The sequence below is a fragment of the Balaenoptera borealis genome (genome assembly GCF_965194805.1).
Source record: "Balaenoptera borealis genome assembly, chromosome: 5".
Classification (NCBI taxonomy): domain Eukaryota; kingdom Metazoa; phylum Chordata; class Mammalia; order Artiodactyla; family Balaenopteridae; genus Balaenoptera; species Balaenoptera borealis.
In genome coordinates, this window is record NC_138862.1 from 86,337,536 (window position 1) to 86,358,652 (window position 21,117).

General features: G+C 37.0%; 1 protein-coding gene across 11 annotated transcripts in view; it reads right to left on the reverse strand.

Annotated features, from left to right (window-relative positions):
- Positions 1-20,832, reverse strand: part of FXR1 (FMR1 autosomal homolog 1) — a 56,652-nt gene extending 35,820 nt beyond the window's left edge. For 3 of the 11 annotated variants that reach the window (XM_082394014.1, XM_082394017.1, XM_082394016.1), the window contains exons 1-3: positions 20,566-20,828; positions 4,092-4,144; positions 2,563-2,656 (exon numbers count right to left, since the gene is read on the reverse strand). In XM_082394014.1, the coding sequence (XP_082250140.1) occupies positions 2,563-2,656; positions 4,092-4,144; positions 20,566-20,616 (198 nt within the window). In that variant the 5' untranslated portion in view covers positions 20,617-20,828. Of the gene's footprint in view, positions 1-2,562; positions 2,657-4,091; positions 4,145-20,565 lie in introns of all 11 variants that reach the window. The other 8 variants (XM_082394018.1, XM_082394019.1, XM_082394021.1 and 5 more) reach the window with 6 other exon arrangements.
- Between the last annotated feature and the right edge of the window lie 285 nt (positions 20,833-21,117).

A 21,117-nucleotide genomic window follows, 5' to 3' on the forward strand; every position in this document is an offset into this window, starting at 1 on the left:
AGCCAATAAACTAATTTAAAAGACACTCCATATCACTAGTAATCAAGGTTCAGAAGATAAAGACAAAAGCTTCCTTCTATCACGTTTATGAAAACTTACAGATGAGATTAATAATAATCCAGCCAGTCCATCTATGAGGAAACAAACACCTTAATGTATTAGCAAAATTATGAAGTGGTCATTCAAAAAGCATTTTTGGAGGACAAAATGGTATAGTTTGGTATTATCAAAATTTTCAATATACATGCCTTTGATTCAGCAATTGAACCACCAAGATTTATACTAACAGAAAATGATTTACATAAGGACATTAACTCTTGCTTTTTATTGGAGGGGATAAAAGCAAAAAACAACTGTCAATAATTTCAACGACTTCTAATTATGATACACCTATACTAAGGAATATCATGGGGTGGTGAGAAAAAATGAGGTTAAATCTGTATGTGCAGACTTGAAAATGTCTACAGAATCTTAATTAACTGACTATAAAAATCACAAATAGAATGTATTCCCAATTTTTGTAACTTAAAATAGCACACATATTCTTTATAAATTCAAAGAAAAAAAATCTAAAGAGACATCTCTTAAGTAAGATTTAAGCTGGGGTGGGCAGATAAGCACACCTACATACCTACACTAAGAGGAAAGGTTCACTTTTTACTTTATGTAACTCTGTATCATTTCACTTTTTATATTAAGTTTTGTTACTTTGAATTTAGGGGGGGGAGCTTACATAAAGTTATTTGACACAAAATATAAAGTACTAACAACCATAATTCCTAAGCATTCATTCTATGTCATAAGAATAAATTTCTAACGCTGGCAAAAAAACAAAACAAAAAAGAACAATAAATCCACAGGTGGCAAGATTAATTTTAAACTTCTTCCCTATATGAATTTTCAAAAATTTCAAAAGCACAAAAAATTTACAAAGTAACAGTAATATCTTAATTCCAGACCATGATTCTCATTAATTTTAAGGAACAAATTTCACCAAGACTGAACCATAAAACAGAAAGTGAAATAAAACACTCTGTAATCATCAATTTCCAAATCATTCAATAAAGTTTTGTATACAACTGGGGAGGCAAGCCATAAAGATGGTCCAGGAACTGGACAGGATCTTCCCAGATTGAGACTGAGGAAAGCACACTGTAACAACACCCTCAGCACTCCACCAAGTTTTTCCTTTAAACTGAGCCTTTACATTAACAATAACTGTCTGAACAACAATTTTTTTTTTTTAACAATTTTTAAAATATGAAAAGCACTACTCACAGAAATGACTGCCACACATGTGGCATCCTGACACAATTAAGTTATAACATGCTTTGATTTAGCAAAAGCAGAAGGATGCTTGCTCTAATTACCTAGAGCAAGAATTAAAATCTAGGCAGAATTTTAGAATGTGAGTTCAAGCTGTTAGGGGTTAAAGCCCTACAATTTGACTTTCTAGCCTAACATCTACAATTAACTCAAAAGAAAATTTACCATTAAAAAAATTATGAAGAATAAAAGTGGCAAGTAACTGAGTTCATCTGCAAAGCACTCAGAACAGTGTATGGCATGAAGTACGTACTGTTAAGTGTTTATAAAAACATTTATTTAGATAGCTGTTTCATCATTAAAGATCGACCCGTGTTCCCAGTTCTCCTACCCCAGCCTACATAAATTAGGTACAAATGAGATTTGAAAATCTTTCAACACTATCAAGGCAACTCCTTGTGAGAAATACATTTAGCATATTTGAGCTCCTTGGAGGTATCAATTTCTTAAAAATCGAAAATCAAATTTTCTATCTCCAACAAACTCATTATGCTTCTATTTGACAATTATTTCCAAGTTTCTTTTTACATAACAGCAGGCATGTTAATCAAAAATAAATATAAAGACAGACATTCAAGATCTACTAAGTGACATTCAAGATCTACTAAGTGTGAAAAAAAACAAGATACAAAGAAGCAGCACAATTTTTATTTTTTAAAAGAGAAAAAAGGAAGAGCCTGGGAATATGCAAACCATGAAATGTGGTTTTTATCTCTGGGCAGTGATTTTGTTTTCTTCCTTGTAAATTTTTCTGAATATTTCTAGAACATTCAAAAAGGCAGTATGCTAATTATATTTCATATTGTTACATAGGAACTATATTAATGATCACTACAATAAAGGACAGCTACTAATACTGTACAAAGATACTGAGGAAAAAGCACAAGACAAAATGGCAAAAAAAAAAGGAAATAATGACCAACGTTCTCTCCGCCAGATTCTGTGCAAAACAACTCAAATGCACTATCATCGTTAATTCTCAAATTATTTTCACTTTAGTCATTAAAAACAAAAAAACTTGACCAAGGCTACAAACCTAAAAATGGTAGCATTGAGACATTAATCCCAGTTCTGGCTCCAAAACTCAAGCACTGCTACATTACACAGCCATTACCAATAGAAAGAATGGAGAAAAGGAATTAGATTTATTCTCTATCAGCTAAACAGATTTTCCAACAAGAATATTTATTTAAAACAAAAAAATAAACACAAGAAAATAAACTTATAAATACATACCTCTACTTCATCTCCTTCACTAATTTCTTTTTTTATATCAGGTGGTGGTGGTAATCTAACTTCATTAAATGGAACCTGGCGTTCCGGTTGCCAACTGAAGGATTAGAAAAGGAATTAACAACTTTAAAATATATTATTCTAATAGCCCCTAATACAGAAGCTACGTAGTCTATGCTTAGTGCTGTATACTTTTCAAATCAATCATTTAGCGTTCCCCAAAGAAAAACAACCTCTGTATTAAATCTTTTTCCAAGTAGTCTGTTGAGGTAGAACAGACTTTGCATGGCTCTTGATGAAGTTTATAAATAGTTAACATCATTGACAATTATATATTGCTTCCAAATTACTCATCCTAAGGTAACAGTACATACATTATTCTGCAAATGAAATAGGGTAAGTTCAGAGTAACAAACTGCTATAGTGGGATCAACTTATTACAAACACTTTTACCACTAAATGACTTATTAAGGAACACAATTTTAGAGATTATAAAATATAAGCTGCATAATTTCTTAGTGTACATGTTCACAGAAATATAGAAAACTACTCAATTATTCTGAATAGCTAAATTATGAAAAATTTTCTTACACAGATAGAATTTCTTTTCTACAATGAACACATACATTGTAATTAAAACCTAGAAAAAACTTACTTTTAATCTTTGTAGCAAATACGAATGTATTAAAACTACTACTTGAGCTGTTGCTTAATTTTTTGTGGGCTGTATTTTATAACTAAGTTGATAAAGCTAAAATGCTTTCCTACTTTAAGTTCTAATAGGTCATCCACATGCCTGGGAGGTACACCAGCACGTAAAATGCTCCTATGGCTCCCCTGTGCCAACGCTGGGCAAAAAAAGAGACAAGTAAAAGACATTTGAGTGCTTTCTTTCATCTTTACTGTCTAAATGGCAGCTGCTCAAAGACAGAAATCATCTCAACACTTGTTTCTACAAGAAACAGCTGTTGGGCCGATATCTATTCAGGCAGTTACAGAAGCAGCTTAAAAGTGAAAGTTGACCACTTTCTTTTCTGACCTTCAATTATACAGTGTTCCTTTATAACCCTTCCTAACCAAGCCCAGAACACCGTCTTTAACGTTTTTAGCACAACTTACCTAACCTTTACAATATCTATACAACTTTTTATTATTCCTTATGAATAATCAAGCAATTAAAGACAGCCTAATACTTATCTACAACATGATTTCAAAATTCTGCGTTTTTAAGAAGCAAGCATATTATAATCCCATTCGTGCTGTCTATTTTTGCAAAAACTACTTACTGATTCACATCCACATGTGATTTGACAAAGAAAGGGGTCATGGAAAAAGTGCCAAGTGAATTGTGTGCAGAAAATCAGGTGAAGTCAACAAAAACTAAAATTATTTGAACTCAAAAAGATAATCAAACCAATGACCCCCACCCAAAAGCACTCATTTTCCACTGGCAATAGAAACAGCCAAAAGCAAACAGTTTGGCACTACCAATCTTCAAAATTAGGATCTCTATCAATAAAAAAATAACTTACTTGTTCTCAAAAACAACTGTGAGGGAGTCTTCATGAACATCTTTGATAAATCCCTATAAAGAAATTAAAAGGAAATAAATATTCAATTAAATGTTAAATTAACTCTAAACCACTATATTAGAGCTACAAAAACAACATGGAGTACTGATAATAACCCAGAGCTTGGAATAGGCTAATCTGGGTTTGATTTCCATCTCCATCATTCATGAGCTGTTTGACCTTGGCAGTTACTTAACCTCTCTTTCATGATTACAAATAACATTAAATGACACTGTACTACTGTCAATCAGAAAAGCAACGTTCTCAACCTTAGCCAAATGCTTACACACTCTGAACCACTTGGTGCTCAGCAAAAACTTTTCAGAAACGTCTTTATCATACTACACTCCATAATGTACACTATAAACTAATTAAATACACACACGTGCAGTACTTGGTTAAAACATGGCAAAAACGAATACATCTGTTTACCTCATCTACCTCCCAAAATATTTAAACACTATGTGTCAGATATTATTTTAAGCAAATTAGCAAACCAAAGACTAAGAAACTGACGGTGGAAAAACCAAAAAGCAAACAGATCAGCACTACCACCCCAGAAAATCTTTGGAACTCAATACAGAAAGTCTTACAGAAGAGAAGATAACCGATGAGGCTGAAAATAAAAACATTTTATTTTCTTTAATAATGTAGGATCACCCATCACAGAATGTATATAAGTCATGTATCTAGTCTCTCAGCACCCTCCTCCCACGTTTGCTACTGAATTTTATGATTCTGTAATTTGGCCTTGATCTCTCTCCAGCTAGAAATGCCTGTGATCGACTTAATTGTGTGTTATGGGAAATTTCAATGCATATACCTTCATGTGAGGTCTAAAACTCAAGATACTTTCCTTTCAAGAGTGCTATAGTTGGAGCTTCCCTGGTGGCGCAGCGGTTAAGAATCCACCTGCCAATGCAGGGGACGTGGGTTCGATCCCTGGTCTGGCAAGATCCCACATGACAGAGCAGCTAAGCCTGTGCACCACAACTACTGAGCCCGTGTGCCTAGAGTCTGTGCTCCACAACAAGAGAAGCCACTGCAATGAGAAGCCCGTGCACCACAAGGAAGAGCAGCCCCCGCCTGCTGCAACCAGAGAAAGCCCGCGTGCAGCAACGAAGACCCAATGCAGCCGAAAATAAATAAACTTATAAAAGAAATATAGTGGCTGCCAGAAAATTAAAAAGAGTGCTATAGTAGCTCTTGCCTTGCAATTCTGAAGACATTTTTTGTTCTTCTTTGTCCTCCCAAAACTAAAAACTAAGAGCTGCCATCTAGTTCAAGCTGTGATTATCTGATCACGCTACAACAATGACTTCCTGGCCAGTTTCTCTATTTCTACTAGTTCATCCATACATCTACTTTCAAGCAATCATTTTGGTCAGCACTTTCATAGCTACGTTCCCAGCAAATCCATCTCTGTTATACCCTTGCCATTTTTAAGGACTATTTTCATAAACTGAGAATTACCAAATTCATGAATATTAGAGTAAAACATCTTTCCATCAGAGATTAGTCATATTTATACTTTCACTGACATTTTCTAGTCCTTCACAAACAATTTTCAGTTTGAAACGTTTCATTAATCTTTATCATTTCTGTATAATTTATACAGCGGATAAGTGCAAATTAGAGCTCCAAATCACTGGGAAATTCTACTCCTCATTATAATAAAAAGGTTTTTTTCTATCTAAAAATCAGTGCTTATACTGCTCCCCACCCCCACTTTACATCCACCACAAACATCAGCATCAGCTTTGTCTGGGTGCACACACTGTTCACACAGTTTAAGAAAAAATACAGCTCTGGAACCTACTCTTATTGCTAATATCTTTCAGGCAGCAGATTAAATAAGCTAAAAACTTGATACCCAAATAAAGTGTATTTGGACTGTAGTGAACAGAAAACATGTTCTAATCCCCAAACCCTAGATTCTAGGGATAAGGGGTTTCTAATGGCCAGATCTCTATAAAAATTGATGCACTTGATACAGGACACAGTCAACATTTTTCAATTCACCAGAATAATGGTAGGTCCCTATATACTCAAGAAATGGAAAATGGCAGGGTTAGGTCTTTGCCAAAATGTTTGACAGTCAGGAGACACCAAATAACAATGGCAACATTTTCCTGCACATGGCATGGGTGGAGGGAGGGAGGGGGGCGGCATTATGACTAAGTCTCCATAACTTCTGTCTTTCTTGTTAGTCCAACCTTTGGGGATTTGGTCTCTTTTCCTATTCATACTCATCTGGCCCAGAACCTGTATTTCTTAGAATACTCTGACATTTCTTTTTCTTCTCCCCATACATATACAAACATGGAAGCCCAAGCCATCATAAAATGGTCCCTTAATTTGTTCATTCACAAAGCCTGGTATATATTTACACTTGAAACTCTTAACTATAATTTAAAATAATCATCGATAAGTAACAAGGCACTTTAAAATATTTAAAGTGTAATCAAAATATCTTAGAATGCTATCCCTGACAAAACAACAAACAGAGCATCATATAATAAAAACCCAGGAATGCCAAAAATTATATGTAAATTAGGAGTAAGGCAGGAACAGAGGGAATAGCAGGAATCTGAGCCCTGGAAGCACTAATTGAAGAATTTTTTTTTCAAATCCAATCTAGCCTAAAATAAAAATTTAAAAAGAAAACTCAAAGATTCAGTAAGGTGGCAAGTTAACCAAATTAGCTTTTCTAGCTAAAAATAAGCACTGGAAAATAAAACAAACAAAAAATATTCTACTAACAGCAAGGTCCTAGAAATGCCATCAACAACAAAAAACTGTACACGACCTATGTGCAGACATCTGTGAAACTTGACTAATGAATAGAAATAGACCATTTAGGGAAACGTAAAGCACTCTTGATATTTTAAAATTTTCAACATGCCCCTAAATGGGATCCTACTAAAACACAAAGGAATGTGTAATTCTGTTGAGGGAATAGGGAGTTAACCTTAATAAAATTACATCAAAGCCTATCTTAAAAACAAACAAGAAGGCATTCAGTAAGGCAACTTTTAAATGGGGGTAGAGAATAATGAGAAAACACTATCTGTACCAAATACTGAAAATTATTTTAAAGCTACAATAATCAAGACAAAAAAGACAAGGTGCTTGGCAATTTTGAGGTGGGAGCTTCAATGTCCTGTGGAAAGAACAAGGTGCATTCCAGATATCTGCCTAACTTAAACACACATTTTCGAAGTTACAGAACACTACAGCTGAAAAAAACGTTTTTCAACTCGATGAGGGTAGTCATAGGGAGAAAAAATCCTATTGATAAGCAATAATACACACAGTATGAATGAATTTCAAGAATTGACAGAATGAGATTATAAATACAATCAAAAGTCAGAACAGATGGCTGTGGGAAAGCCAGTCCAAAGAGAAACACAATTTCTTTTACAGACCTTCCAGATCCCTCATTTTAGAGAAAGAGAAACTGAAACTATATACATCTATATAGCCCCAAAGTTTTACTCCCTAGGAGGTTGTAAATGCTGAATTTAAAACCTCATCTTCTGGGATTTTCCTGGTAGTCCAGTGGTTAAGAATCGGTCATGCAATGCAGGGGACGACAGTTCAATCCCTGGTCTGGGAACTAAAATCCCACATGCCTTGGGGCAACTAAGCCCGCACCAGGCAACTACTGAGCCCACGCACCACAACTAGAGAGAAGCCCAGGGACCACAACGAAGACCCAACACAGCCAAAAAATAAATAAACATAGGTTTTAAAAAAATAAATTAAATAAATAAAACCTCATCTTCTGTCTTGAACTCTCTTCAATTAAATCATTATCAATTAAATAACAAAATGCTTTTGCTAATTCCCAGTTTTAAACTCTAAAAGGTTACCGCTAGCAGCAACACTATTATGAAGAAATAAGGCACCATTCCTAAAAAGCCTATTTAAGGCAAAGTCCCAGAACAAAATATCAAAATCTAATTTACAACTGGAAAGGCAGCTACCTTGTTTAATATACTAATCAATTTATCAGAAGCTTTGCTTAAGTGATGATGGCCTAGCAATCTGCAGAGATCCATGAATCCCTTTGAGAACATTCCCACTAAACTCATTAGGAACTATCATCCTAGTCTAAAAAAATTCCTTTGAAAAGTATCATTTCAAATTCACCTGCTACTTCAGATTTTTCAAAAATCCACTAATGACCTCCCATTATTGTAATTCATTACAACACTAAATTCACATATCTTACAAAGGGAGAAGTAGAAACTTAAAAAATTTTATACTGGGACTTCCCTGGTGGAGCAGTGGTTAAGAATCCGCCTGCCAATGCAGGGGACACGGGTTTGAGCCCTGGTCCAGGAAGATCCCACATGCTGCGGAGCAACTAAGCCCGTGCGCCGCAACTATTGAGCCTGCACGCCGCAACTACTGAAGTCCACGTGCCTAGAGCCTGTGCTCCGCAACAAGAGAAGCCACCGCAATGAGAAGCCCGCACACCTCAACGAAGAGTAGCCCCTGCTCGCCGCAACTAGAGAAAGCCCATGCGCAGCAAACGAAGAACGAACGCAGCCAAAAATAAATAAATTTATATGAAAAAAAAAACCTTAATACTCAGCAAACTATTACCAGAAGTCAGACAGTCTGAATCCTCAAAATGAGGTTTAAAGTGGAAGCCCATACCCAAAAACCCAACACTTACGCCCTAAAGCTGTAACTCTTAAACCTCAAAATTCTTGTTAGAAGAGTTTACTGATTGCCAATAGACTGAGCGAAAGAGGCCAGCAAGACACAGAACAAGCTTCCTAAATGGAGGCTATGTTTTCAATGACTCTTATCTGAAGTGGTAAAGCAAGGATTCATCATCAGGAATCAAACCTCTAGTTCACATTTATTCTCCTAAGCAAGCAAAAAGTTCTCACAGTCACATTACTGCCTCCTTCAAACCTGATCAAGTATTCTTATATAATGTAAGATCTTTAAAGTCTTTCTCAGGATCACTGGTATGACATTTAAAAATTTTATATTTATTTGGCACAACAGTCAAATAACTATATTTTAGTTGCCTTTTCCAATGTATTAAGACATTACAGTTGATGGCTCAATTATTGAAGCAAATTTGTGATAAAATGCTGTATTTCTAAAAATAAACTGATTGACATAGAGAACAGACTTGTGGTTGCCAAGGGGGAGGTGGGGTGGGGGAGGGATGGATTGGGAGTTTGACATTAGCAGATGCAAACTATTATATACAGAATGGATAAACAACAAGGTCCTACTGTACAGCACAGGGAACTATATCCAATATCCAATATCCTGTGATAAACCATAATGGAAAAGAATATGAAAAATATATATATACGCATAACCGAATCACTTTGCTGTACAGCAGAAACGCATTGTAAATCAACTATACTTCAATAAAATAAATTTTTAAAAAATAAATAAAAATAAACTGTTTAAAATAAATTCTCAGTACATTAAGAGGCACTGGAATCAGTTTGTTAGATCCTGTAGGGCCTTTCCTCTGACTGGGTAAACTCTCCATTTTCCCAAACTCCACAGTTAAAATTTGCTGCTGTGGATAAATGTAATTACAAAAATATAACCCATGAGAAAAGAAAAGTTAATAGCATAATTTATGCAAAATTCACCTCAGGTTTTTGTTTTTCAAGAACTGACAAAATGGATGATGACTTGTTATTCTTTGATCAATTATCAGTTTGTTTAGTGATTCATTCTCTGGTCCCAGTCTACTTTCCCAGCCCAACAATTCTAACAATTGTGCATTCCTGCAATCAGGATGCTTCCTACAATTGATGGCATCTTAGAATAGCCAATAGCTGAATGGCTGCCAGGATATAAACGTCACTGTTAAGCATGCTCAAACTTGGTTTGCTTGCAATTTTCTGTGGCACTTGATTGCAACCCCTCAATAGTTCATTCAGCAAACCAATGAAGTACCATTTTAGGAAGGATTTAGGTTTCTTACCAGAAGGTTGTTCTGTTGACACCTTCTGATAAAATCAAGAAAGCACCAGCATCAAAACTTGCAGAGTGGGTGAAAATTCTTGTAAGAAAATCCTGGAGATAATAGAGAGCTCTTTTAAAGTATGCTTGCAACATCAATGCTCTCCATGACACTGAGGAAGATATTGTGAGAAGAAACACAATCATCTGAATCTGAAAATGTTTTAGCCAATTTATTTTGCTTCTATTTTCCTTATGTATGCAAATGTTTAAAGATAATCTTTCAGGTGATATAGAAAAGAATTTTAAAAGATAAAACTACCACTCATAGATCAACTGGCAACATTTCTTCTTTTTTAGTGCCTCTTACAACTGATGCCATTTTTAATACAATGAAATTGTATGGCTCTTCCACTGATTCCCCAAATCTACATATGGAAAAATAACCTGTTCCCCGGACTCTAAAACCCAACTTCCAATTATATACACATCTCCACCCATGGCTTACTTTTATACCTAAAATCAATCAACATGTCAACAGTCAGAATCATCTGCTGTCCTGCTTTTGCACTCCACACATGTATGATCCATTTTACAGGATTAAAAAAAAAGAGAAAAGTGAATACAGCAAACTATTTCTTAATCAGAGTTCTACGAGAATACAGCCCAATCACCAAGTCATTCATTGTGTGTAATGAACTTCTCTCCCATGTATCTAGAATAGTACTAGCCATGCACAATCCTTGGAAGAATTGAGAAAACGGTGTTCCTCTGCTTTATAATTCAGATGAGAAACTATTAGGTTGAGAAAACTGACTTAGGGACTCCCAGACCTAAGCAATTTTACACATGAGTCTCAGTCTGCGAACTGAAGGAGTTGAAGCTTCTTAAACTAAGGTAATTCCTAGGCACTCAAAGGTGTGCCTAGAGTACTTAAAGCTACTCCTTCTCCCCCTAAAAATACTACGGTTAATCTTCCTGGAACTTTTATGTCAAGTAATTTAAAGAATTTAATAAACAAACTTTATGTTTCTGGACTGTGTATACAGTTAACAGATACAGAAAGAACTCCTTATTAGGGAAGGGGAAAAAAACACTGAGCAATACAATATACTGGTTTTACTGTTAAGACTGGTCTCAGATCCACTACTTACTATGTAGTAGGTAAAAGAAGAGAGGGCCCAGAGCAGTAAGGTAAGGAAAATAAGACTCTTTTAACTGGCTTTACTTGCCCAAAAGCAAGTCACAATATCCTCCTTCAGGAACTCTTTATGGTCTTCCCAGAGCACCCTAGAAACTTTTTGGAGCAATTCTCAGAAGGTTCTATCAACCCTGAATGGGACCCAGCTCTCCTAGATGGTGGAGTTCCTCCCATCCCAATCCTAGAAGTGAGGAAGATCTGGCTGATGAGAACAGTATCTAATTTCCCCATGTGCCAACAAAAACAAAAACTTTAAAACAGAGAATTATTGTTTAATACATGGTGCTACCACAACTGCCTATGATATTCAAAATAAGACTTGATGTAGTAAATATGAAATAAACAAATAAAACACTTTAAGAAAACCTAAGGAACTGTATGTATAATCTGGACACAGGCTGTCTTAACCAGGCTGGAAACCCTGAACCCTTAACAGGGGAAAAAATACTTCAGTATGTAAAAAACAGAACTTCTCTATGGCCAGGGATACCAGAGTTAACAAATTATAGATGGGGAGGGGGTATTCATATAATGAGTCCTAAGAAATCTCAAAAAGCAAAAAAGGACATCCCAGAAGGAAAATGGGGAAAAACAAGTGATTTATGGAAAAGCAAATCCAAATGGCCAACAAACATTAAAATTCACATGTGGGGATTTGCAAATCAAAGTTGCAATCTTTACATCCAAGAGATTCACAAAAATCAAAGATTATAATGCCTATTTCTGGCAAGGATGTAAAAAAAAAAAAAGCTGACATTCATCAATTGAGAAAATACAAAGTGTTAAGCCTTTCGGAATGTAATCTGTTAACATTTATTAGAGTTAACAGGTAAAAGTTCCCTTCCACCAAGCTATCTCGCTCTTTGAAACCTATCCAATGGAAACACACATGGAGCAGCAAAAAACTGAAAACAAAGTGTCTATTAACTGGGGAATGGCTGGATTTCACAGTAATTCTTATGATGAAATATGTAACCATTAAAAAATAAATTACACTCCAACAAAAAATGGCCAAGATGTAGATTATCTTATTTTTACAGAGCAGTATTGAAAAACACCTATGCTTGTATCTGAATGTGTATCTATGTACATTCTATGAGTATGAAGAAAAATCTGGCACGATGTATACTTGGCTACAAACAGGCTACCGAAATGGATTGTGAATGAGAGATCACGTGGAGAAGGGAAACCAAGGGAAAAAGAAAAAAAAGAAAAAAATTTACAATAAAGCAAATATGTATATGCTTATACACATGTATAAAATTATACACTTGCATATACATGTATAGATATTTTTAAAGAGTTGAGATTATCTTTAATACTCCATCAATCAGCACTACTTCCATACAGCACATATATAAACACATTACCACTCCCCATATCTTTTTAATTTTTCCATCTCTAGTGATCTCAAATCCACATTCTAAGTAATAAACTCGTTTGTTTGATGTTTACATACAACACCTAAAAGATCTGGGTTGTTATTTGATTCCCGTAACGAGCACATTCAAGACTGCTGCAATCAAAAATTTTCTTAACTTCAAACAATACACACTTTTTTTTTTAAAGGACCTACATCTATGTCTGGAAATTATTTCAAATCAATGGACACATGTTCTACAAATAAAATCCACAAATTTACTAATTATGTATTACAGAAATTATTGCATCATTATGGAATAAGTCCTTTTAAGGAAAAAAGTTACCCAAGGCAAGCCTTTAGCATCCATTAGTACCGAACATTTAACTGTTCTGAATAAAAAATGACAATGAAAATGCGAGGATTTCATAAGAATACATAAATATCTACTAATGCTTACATACTAGTAATGTTCTTGGTTTATTAATTTCACAAGTTTATAATATCCAACAGTTCCTGAAATAGAAAGACTCAGAGGTTTCAAATGGCCACACAAAACTATAATGACTTTCCTGTTGCCAAGAGTTGAGTTTAAGTTCTCTATAATTCTATATATGCATAAAGTTCTGGGACATATCTGAGCTTGACCAGGATCAATGTGTAAGCCCTCAAAAAAAAAAAATTTAAGTTCAGTTTGAATCAAAATCAGAAATAATTTAGTTTTGTATATATGCATCTATACAGATATTAACAAGTCAAAAGAGTGTCCAGACACCAAGAATGACTGATCCATTTGTTCATTCAACAAATATGTACTGAAGGTCTACTAATGAACTAACTACACATATCAAGTCACTGGAAAACTTCAGACTTGAAAATAACCTGGAAAACTATTAAAGCAAAAAGCTATGAAACAAGAAAAGTTCTACTTTTTTTTTTTGGCCACGCTGTGCAGCATCAGGATCTTAGTTCCCCGCCCACGGACTGAACCCCTGCCCCCTGAATTGGGAGTGCAGAGTCTTAACCACTGGACTGCCAAGGAAGTCCCAAGAAGTTTTACTATTATTAATTAGCCAGAATAAGAAAGGCACGGAGATAGGAACCCAAAAGATGAGATTCCTGATTCTTAAGAAATACTGACAGGGAAATGCCATGTTGCTTTGCCAACAACTATAAATCTCATAGTTATTACTGGGGAGACCTCTACTCATGCTCCCAAAAAAGCTAAGCAAAATATGCTGAGGCTAGAGTATGGAAGACAAGTTATAACAACTAACATTTAACTTAGATTTAACTTTGGTTCAATTTTGCCATGGCTATCAGCCTCTTAAATGTAAGGAAAAATAAACTGAAGAGATTGTTGTACGTGTAAATATATATTACATGTACAGATTAACAAAAGTAATGCTTTGCATTGCTTAATTTTGTTTTGCTCAAGCTATTCTTTATTTGGTCCTAGAAAATTTAGATTTGGTCCTAGAAAATTTAGATTTGGTCCTAGAAAATTTTACACCAGCATCACAACAGAATTTACTACTATTAGCTAAACATCTGCCAAAGAATTTTCTCAAGCCTTCTGATAACTACTGTGTCACATCTTAAAATTTGAACAGGACGTTTCATACATATATAAAAAAGCATTTCAAACATTTCCCAAAATACCTTACACATAACGAACACTATAAAGCTAACAATTAAGGATGGTATAAATCACAACTATCCAGCACAAATTATAACTTGAGCCATATATCTAGTTTTAAAATTTCTAAGTATATTAAAATAAGTAAAAAGCAGGTGAAGTTAATTTTAATAATTTTAACCCTATATTTCCAAAATATTATTTCAACACGTAACCAAAATTTTAAAACTCTGCAGTCTTACATTCCTTTTTTCATACTAAGTCTTTGAAATCTAGTATGACTTTTACAATTAAAGCACATCTCAATTCAGACTAGTACATTTCAGCTCCATGGCGAGTGGAAAGGGCAGATTTCTGTAATGTGAAGCAAAGCTCAAATCATTTCTCCAGGAATCCTCCCAATTCAGTCCTCTTGACTCCCATTGTATTCATCAGAATAATTTATAATTAATAATTTGATAAGCCATATATTCGTACTTGGAAAAAAAAATCACATAATGGTTAGAGATCAGGCCCTCTGGGAGTCCAAAACATCATTATGAATCTTGAATCAGCCTATTAATTTTACGGATAGATTCGCTTAGCCTCAGTTTCCTCAAATGGGGTAACATTATCTCTTTCACTCTGACTGAGAGGACTAAATAAGATAAATTCATGTAAAGTACCTACACAGTCTGATAGTCTGAGTGCTCAACAGATAATAGCTGTTATTGTTGTTAGAGCTAGATAGGACCTTAGTGAACTAACAATCTAGCAGATTCCACCACTTGATAAATTGTCAAAAGAAATCCAAGTGCCTCATACTGCGGATGAAAAACCTAAGCCCTCACAAACTAGCTAGTATGAGAATTAAGGGTCAATCACAGAATGCATACTGCTCTTCAACTACAAAAAAGCAAGTTTGCTACATCCTTAACACTGTGGTAGAGAATTCAGTTCTTGAGTTGTTATTATCCAGTCAAGTGTCTGCCTTGTCTTCCTAGCTAAAACACAAGCTTACTGCCATGAGATTTCCTTTGGCGAACCTCTCATGCTATGCTGAACTAGGCAACTGGAAGTGAGAAGCCCTGGTGTTAAATCTCATTTCAGCTACAGTGTAATTGGGACGTTATTTAATCATTATTGGCAGTTTCCTAATATGTAAAATGAGGATAAAAACACATACCTCATGCAGTCCCTGAGAGAAATCAGGAAATACATGTACAAGCCTCAAAGAATACACAGTAAATAACAGATAATAGTAATAAACAAATAATAGTAAACTATTATTTTACTCACAGAATACACACAAATATCTGATGATATAAAAAATATAAACATGTATAGAAAGAAAAATATGGAAAAAAGTATGTTTTCTGTAAGTAAAGCCAAGGCCTTGACAACAAATTCTCTAGATAGGTAAGATTACGGTTTTTTGGGGTTTTTTTAAATAAACTTATTTATTTATTTTTGGTTGTGTTGGGTCTTCGTTGCTGCACGCGGGCTTTCTCTAGTTGCGGCGCGCAAGCTTCTCATTGCAGTGGCTTCTCTTGTTGCAGAGCACAGGCTCTAGGTGCGTGGGCTTCAACAGTTGTGGCACATGGGCTCAGCAGTTATGGCTCGCAGGCTCTAGAGCTCAGGCTCAGTAGTTGTGGCACGCATGTGGGATCTTCCCGGACCAGGGCTCAAACTCGTGTCCCCTGCATTGGCAAGTGGATTCTTAACCACTGCGCCACCAGGGAAGTCCCGAGATTACAGTTTTCTTTCTTTGCTTTTGTGTTTTCAGATGTTTCATTAATTACACATTGTTCTTGTAATACAAAAACAAAACTCCACAGGAAAAGTATTTAAGTATTTAAATTTAATTTTTAAAAATTAAGTGGCCTTTTCACTTAGTTAAATCCTAGCTCTTCTACATATTTAAAAAACTGCATTTTAAAACATGTACAACAATAGCTTCAAAATATCTGGAACTGCATGTTCTTAATTTAATAGTGTCCCCAGTAAGAGAGCAACCATCTTTTCCTCAATTACTAATCTCCACAAAGAAATCAACAATATTCTACACTAACTTTGAAGTCAGTACATTTTCAAAACACAACTCCTTTACTGTAACTCTACAGACCATCATCATTAGCAATAATAAACCTATTGCATGATTTATTACTCTCAAATTTCATTTAAATATTAAACTAAAGCAAAAAGGAAATTTTGCAAATATCATAGCACTTTAAAATGTTCTGTAGTTGATCAATTACACAGTCAAAACCAGAAATCACGGAGCTCTAAAAGTAATTCTATCTTCTACAGAGAAGGCCTGAAAATTCATTCAGCCATCTTAGAGATCACACATTTCCTTGGAACACCATGGAAACTTTCCTCTCCAAGAGCCAGAAACTGAGTGACTTACTTTCAACTTCTATTTAAAATTATATTCTGCTCACGGCTATGCAAGCTAAAATGCTATTACAAAGCTTAAGATCATATACATCAGTTAAAAAGCATTTTAATGACCCCAAATGGGCACAAGGCTTTTTTGGGGTTAACGAAAATGTTCTAAAATAAGATTGTGGTAATGGTTACACAACTCTGTAAATACACTATCAGAAAATGTAAATTCCATCTGAAAGCTTTAAAAAGGAAACAAAAAGAAAAAAGGCATCTTACATGACCAGTAGTATAAACCCTATGCTGCCGCACTCCAGATAAAAAAGGCTACAAAAGCGAATTTTTATATAAAATTACATCCCCCATCAAGTGCTTAATTACCATATTTCCCATTCTTCCCAACCCCTATAGAGTTATCTGGCTTCAAACAAGAGTATACCAAGTTTTTATGTCTGTAACTACCACAGATCCACTGTTAAGTAAAAAGCGCAGGATGCAGAACAAAGTATTTAGTATGCAATCATTTGTGTAAATATTTGGGGGGAAAAAAGAGACTACTCTATTTTGGGGTTGAATCTTCTTCACCGGTTCCAAATATTTTGTGCAATGAAGTTTCAGTTCCACTAAAAATCTTTAATCAATGTCTACAGCGCACTGCCTCAAGCATGATGATACTGGCTACTAATCCCATGACTTTGAAGTTCTTCAATGGCAATTCGCATTTACAGCCAAGTGTGTTGGGAGAGGGCAGGGCAGAGAAAAGGGGAGAAAATGAGGAGGAAAATCAGAGTCACCTGTACATTGAAAACCACCACTGAAATAAAAAACTACACCAAAATGTTACCTGTTGTTATCTCAAGGCAACTTCTGTTTTTTTCTGATAGTTTCTAAAATCCCTCACTGACCATGTATTATTTTTTAAATTAAAAAAAATTACTTAAAATAAAATTACTTCCACACTAAACAAAAGCCAAACTGAAAACTCTACACAGTTTTCTGTATGATTCTGTTTAGGACATTCTGGAAAAGGCAAAACTATGGGGACAGAAACCACCCCAGGTTCTGGGGGTGTGGAGAGAGGATGACTGCAAAGGGGCAGGATAGAAATTAAGGGGATGGTGGAACTATTCTATCCCTTCATGCTAGTGGTAGTGGCTACACAACTGTTAGCATTTATCAAAGCTCACATAATTGTATGTCAAAAAAGATGCACTTTACCATATGCAAATTAATCTCAAAAAATTCATGTAATTAAAATTAATAAAACTGTTTCTGCGGTAAGCCAATTTTTTTCCAAGCGGACAGTTTCATGGGATAAAAAATACTGCAGACTACTGAACTACTTCAAAAGCCTCATTTTATACAAAAGATTATAGCCCAGGGATATTTGGTCAAGGGTGCATTGCTAGACAATGTTAAGTAAGCTGAAGTATGTACAGACCTAGAATTCCTATGTGTTTAACTTCAAATGCAGGGCTCCTTCCACTTCATCATGCTCACTCTTCCAGAGTTCGAAGACCGTAGTTTCCACAAAGTGCATGTACAAATGGATTATGGCAGGACATAAAATTCCAAACGTTCAAGTGCTATCTCAGTAGAGACAACGTGACTAGAGTCCTTCCCAACCTCTGCCAAAAAACCACCTAACTTTACATTGTTAGGCAAAAATGGGTAATGGAATGAAAGTCTAAGAATCAAGCAGATTTTGTATAGTATGGATAGGTATCAACAACAAATACTTTGGAGTTCCAAAATGGGGGCATCTGATTCGTGAACTGACAAAAGCAAAATAAAACAACCAAAAAACTTTGGGAAACCAAAGTAAGATGGTAAACAATCTTTACTAAAACATTCAAACTGACGATCTTATTATTCAACCTTATAAATTAAAAATAAAGTATATGTATAGCAGGTGAACAACATAAAATATACTTGGATAAAAAGAAATGGTGTTGTATCTACCATCAACATGCTAAAAATAATTTGTTAAGGCAAAATAATCTTTTCTGTATTTCGATATGCCAGGAAAAAATGCATACCTCCATTACACAAGAATTGAATAGCCAAATGGTAAAAATGATACAAATATGATGAACCTTATCTACCCTTAACAGGAAAAAGTATAAGCCCATTCTTTGTGCACTGTGCCACAACTGTATCTGCAGTCGTTCAGAGAAGGCAACCATTAGGTTTAAGAACAGAAGGGGACTTCCGTGGAAGTGCAGTGGTTAAGACTTCGCCTTCCATGCAGGGAGTATGGGCTGGATCCCTGGTAGGGGAACTAAGATCCCACATGCCTCTCAGCCAAAAAACCAAAACATAAAACAGAAGCAACAGTTGTAACAAATTCAATAAAGACTTTTAAAAAATGGTCCACACCAAAAAACATCTTAAACAAATAAAGAACAGAAGTTAATTAAGCATCTACTCAAATTTTACTCAGGTCTTTCGTCTGACACCTAGTTGTAAACATAGACTGATAATGTAACCAGTCACACATTAAAGGACTCCTTTCCACCAAGCAGTCCCTGTTTCTACTTTATGCTAACCACCTAAGAAGATTCAAACTTGTAAATACTTACAGAGATCCTTCAGACGCCAACTGTGATTCCCCACCATGCTATAACCACGTGATAGCTAAACCAATTCCACATAGATAATTAGTAAACTAGGAGAGGAAAAGCAACGCTAAAAATAGGAATTACGACCACCTAGTAAAATAAAATTCTGTGCGGGATAAAAGGCACGCTGAAACGAAACCCAGTGAGAATACATTCTGCGTACTCACAATACTACTCCTGTATTAGGAGAAGGCCCTTCATAAAAATAGCCAGGACTCTCAAACATTTGAGATGCTGGCTTAGTGAGATTGACTGACAGACAACAGCTGGGGAGATTTTGTATTGATCTCGTAACCTCGTGGCATACTTTGGGAGAAAGGGAGAATCGGGAGAAAGGACCGTTATAATGGCAAAACTAAACTGTAAGGATTTCATTTTCATTTATGTCACCCCTACACTGGAAGCCCCTACTAAATTCCTCTACTCTCGAATTCCTCTTCCGTTTTCCAGACCCGATCCTATAGTAATGCACCTCCTTCCACCCGATGGAAACAAAAAACCTCGGGGGGGGGGGGGCGGGTCAACACCTTCCCAAAACACTGGGTAACCGATAAAGAAACTAGTCACCTCCCCACCTGTGTCTCCTTAATCCATTTCACATTTTAAATCTTAAAGCCTAGAACTCTCGCCTTTTCTTCCGTAATAGAGGAGCTCAGGCGCCGCCCAATTTCCCAGGCCGCAAAAAATATTTCTACCCGCCACATTTCAAGATTTTCTAGTTTTCTCTTCGATCCTAACCCTCAATCCGGCACCCGCTCACCCTTCAGACACTGAAGTTTATTAGCCCGAAACCCTAGTACAAAGGTGAATTCCTAAGATTCCGCGACGCGCCCCCCCAAGGGGGTGGGGAGGGGTCGGAGCAGCGGGCCGAGGCGCTCCCGCTCGGCCCAGTCCGAGGGGCGGGGGAGCGGCTGTGACCACACAATCCCACCACCTCCTTTCACGACTGCCCCCAACCTCCCGGAGCTCGGGCCTGCTCCCAGGGAGCTCCCTGCCGCCATTCGGCTTCTCCTCACCGGCCCGCCAAGGGCCACACTAGCATCCAAGAAGAAGATTCATAAATAGGAATACGGAAAAGATATCCGACGTGTTGTTTCAAAACATAACGGAGCCCGGGCCCCCGAGACCGTTAAACCGCGGGTGGAGGGGGGAGAAGCGATGAACCTAGCGGCCTCAGGCTTTGGCCTAGCCGCCCTTTTCGACCCCAAACCTCACTCTCCAGGACCACCAACCCTCCCTCAAACCTGCCCCATCCCCCAGAAGACCCGACAAAGCGGCAAAAGGGTCGGTACCTTGTAGAAAGCCCCGTTGGAGCCGCGAACCTCCACCGTCAGCTCCGCCATGTTGGAACCGCAAAGGCCGCTGGGAAGAGATTCTAGAAACTTTCCAACCAGAGAGGAGGAGGGGGAGGGGCGTGAAGGAGGCAGAGGGAGGGACGGGGAAAACAGGGCGGGGACTGCGATTCCCCCGCCCCACACCCCTGGGGTCTCACCGCGCAGTCCTGATTCTCCCAGCGGGATCCCCCCCGCTCCTTACATCACTATCCCCCGGCTCCGCCCGCCGCCGCAACGTTCTGTTCGCCTCCCGACACAATCGCCCGACCTTGTTGACCCGCCCCTACGTCTCCGCCCCCCGGTGCGCGCAGCTTACCCGCCCCAGCCTGTCCGGGCCTCCAGCCGGCGGGGACTGAACTGGCCGGACGGGCGCCGCCTGCCTCACGCTTCTGCGTTCTGCCGGTTTCGGGCATCGTGCCCTGAAACTTCCTTGAGGTGCTGGTAGCCCTGAAGTAGCTTCCCCACCTAGAGAAGCCCCCACTCTGGGGGCTTCAGACGCCCACTGGCACA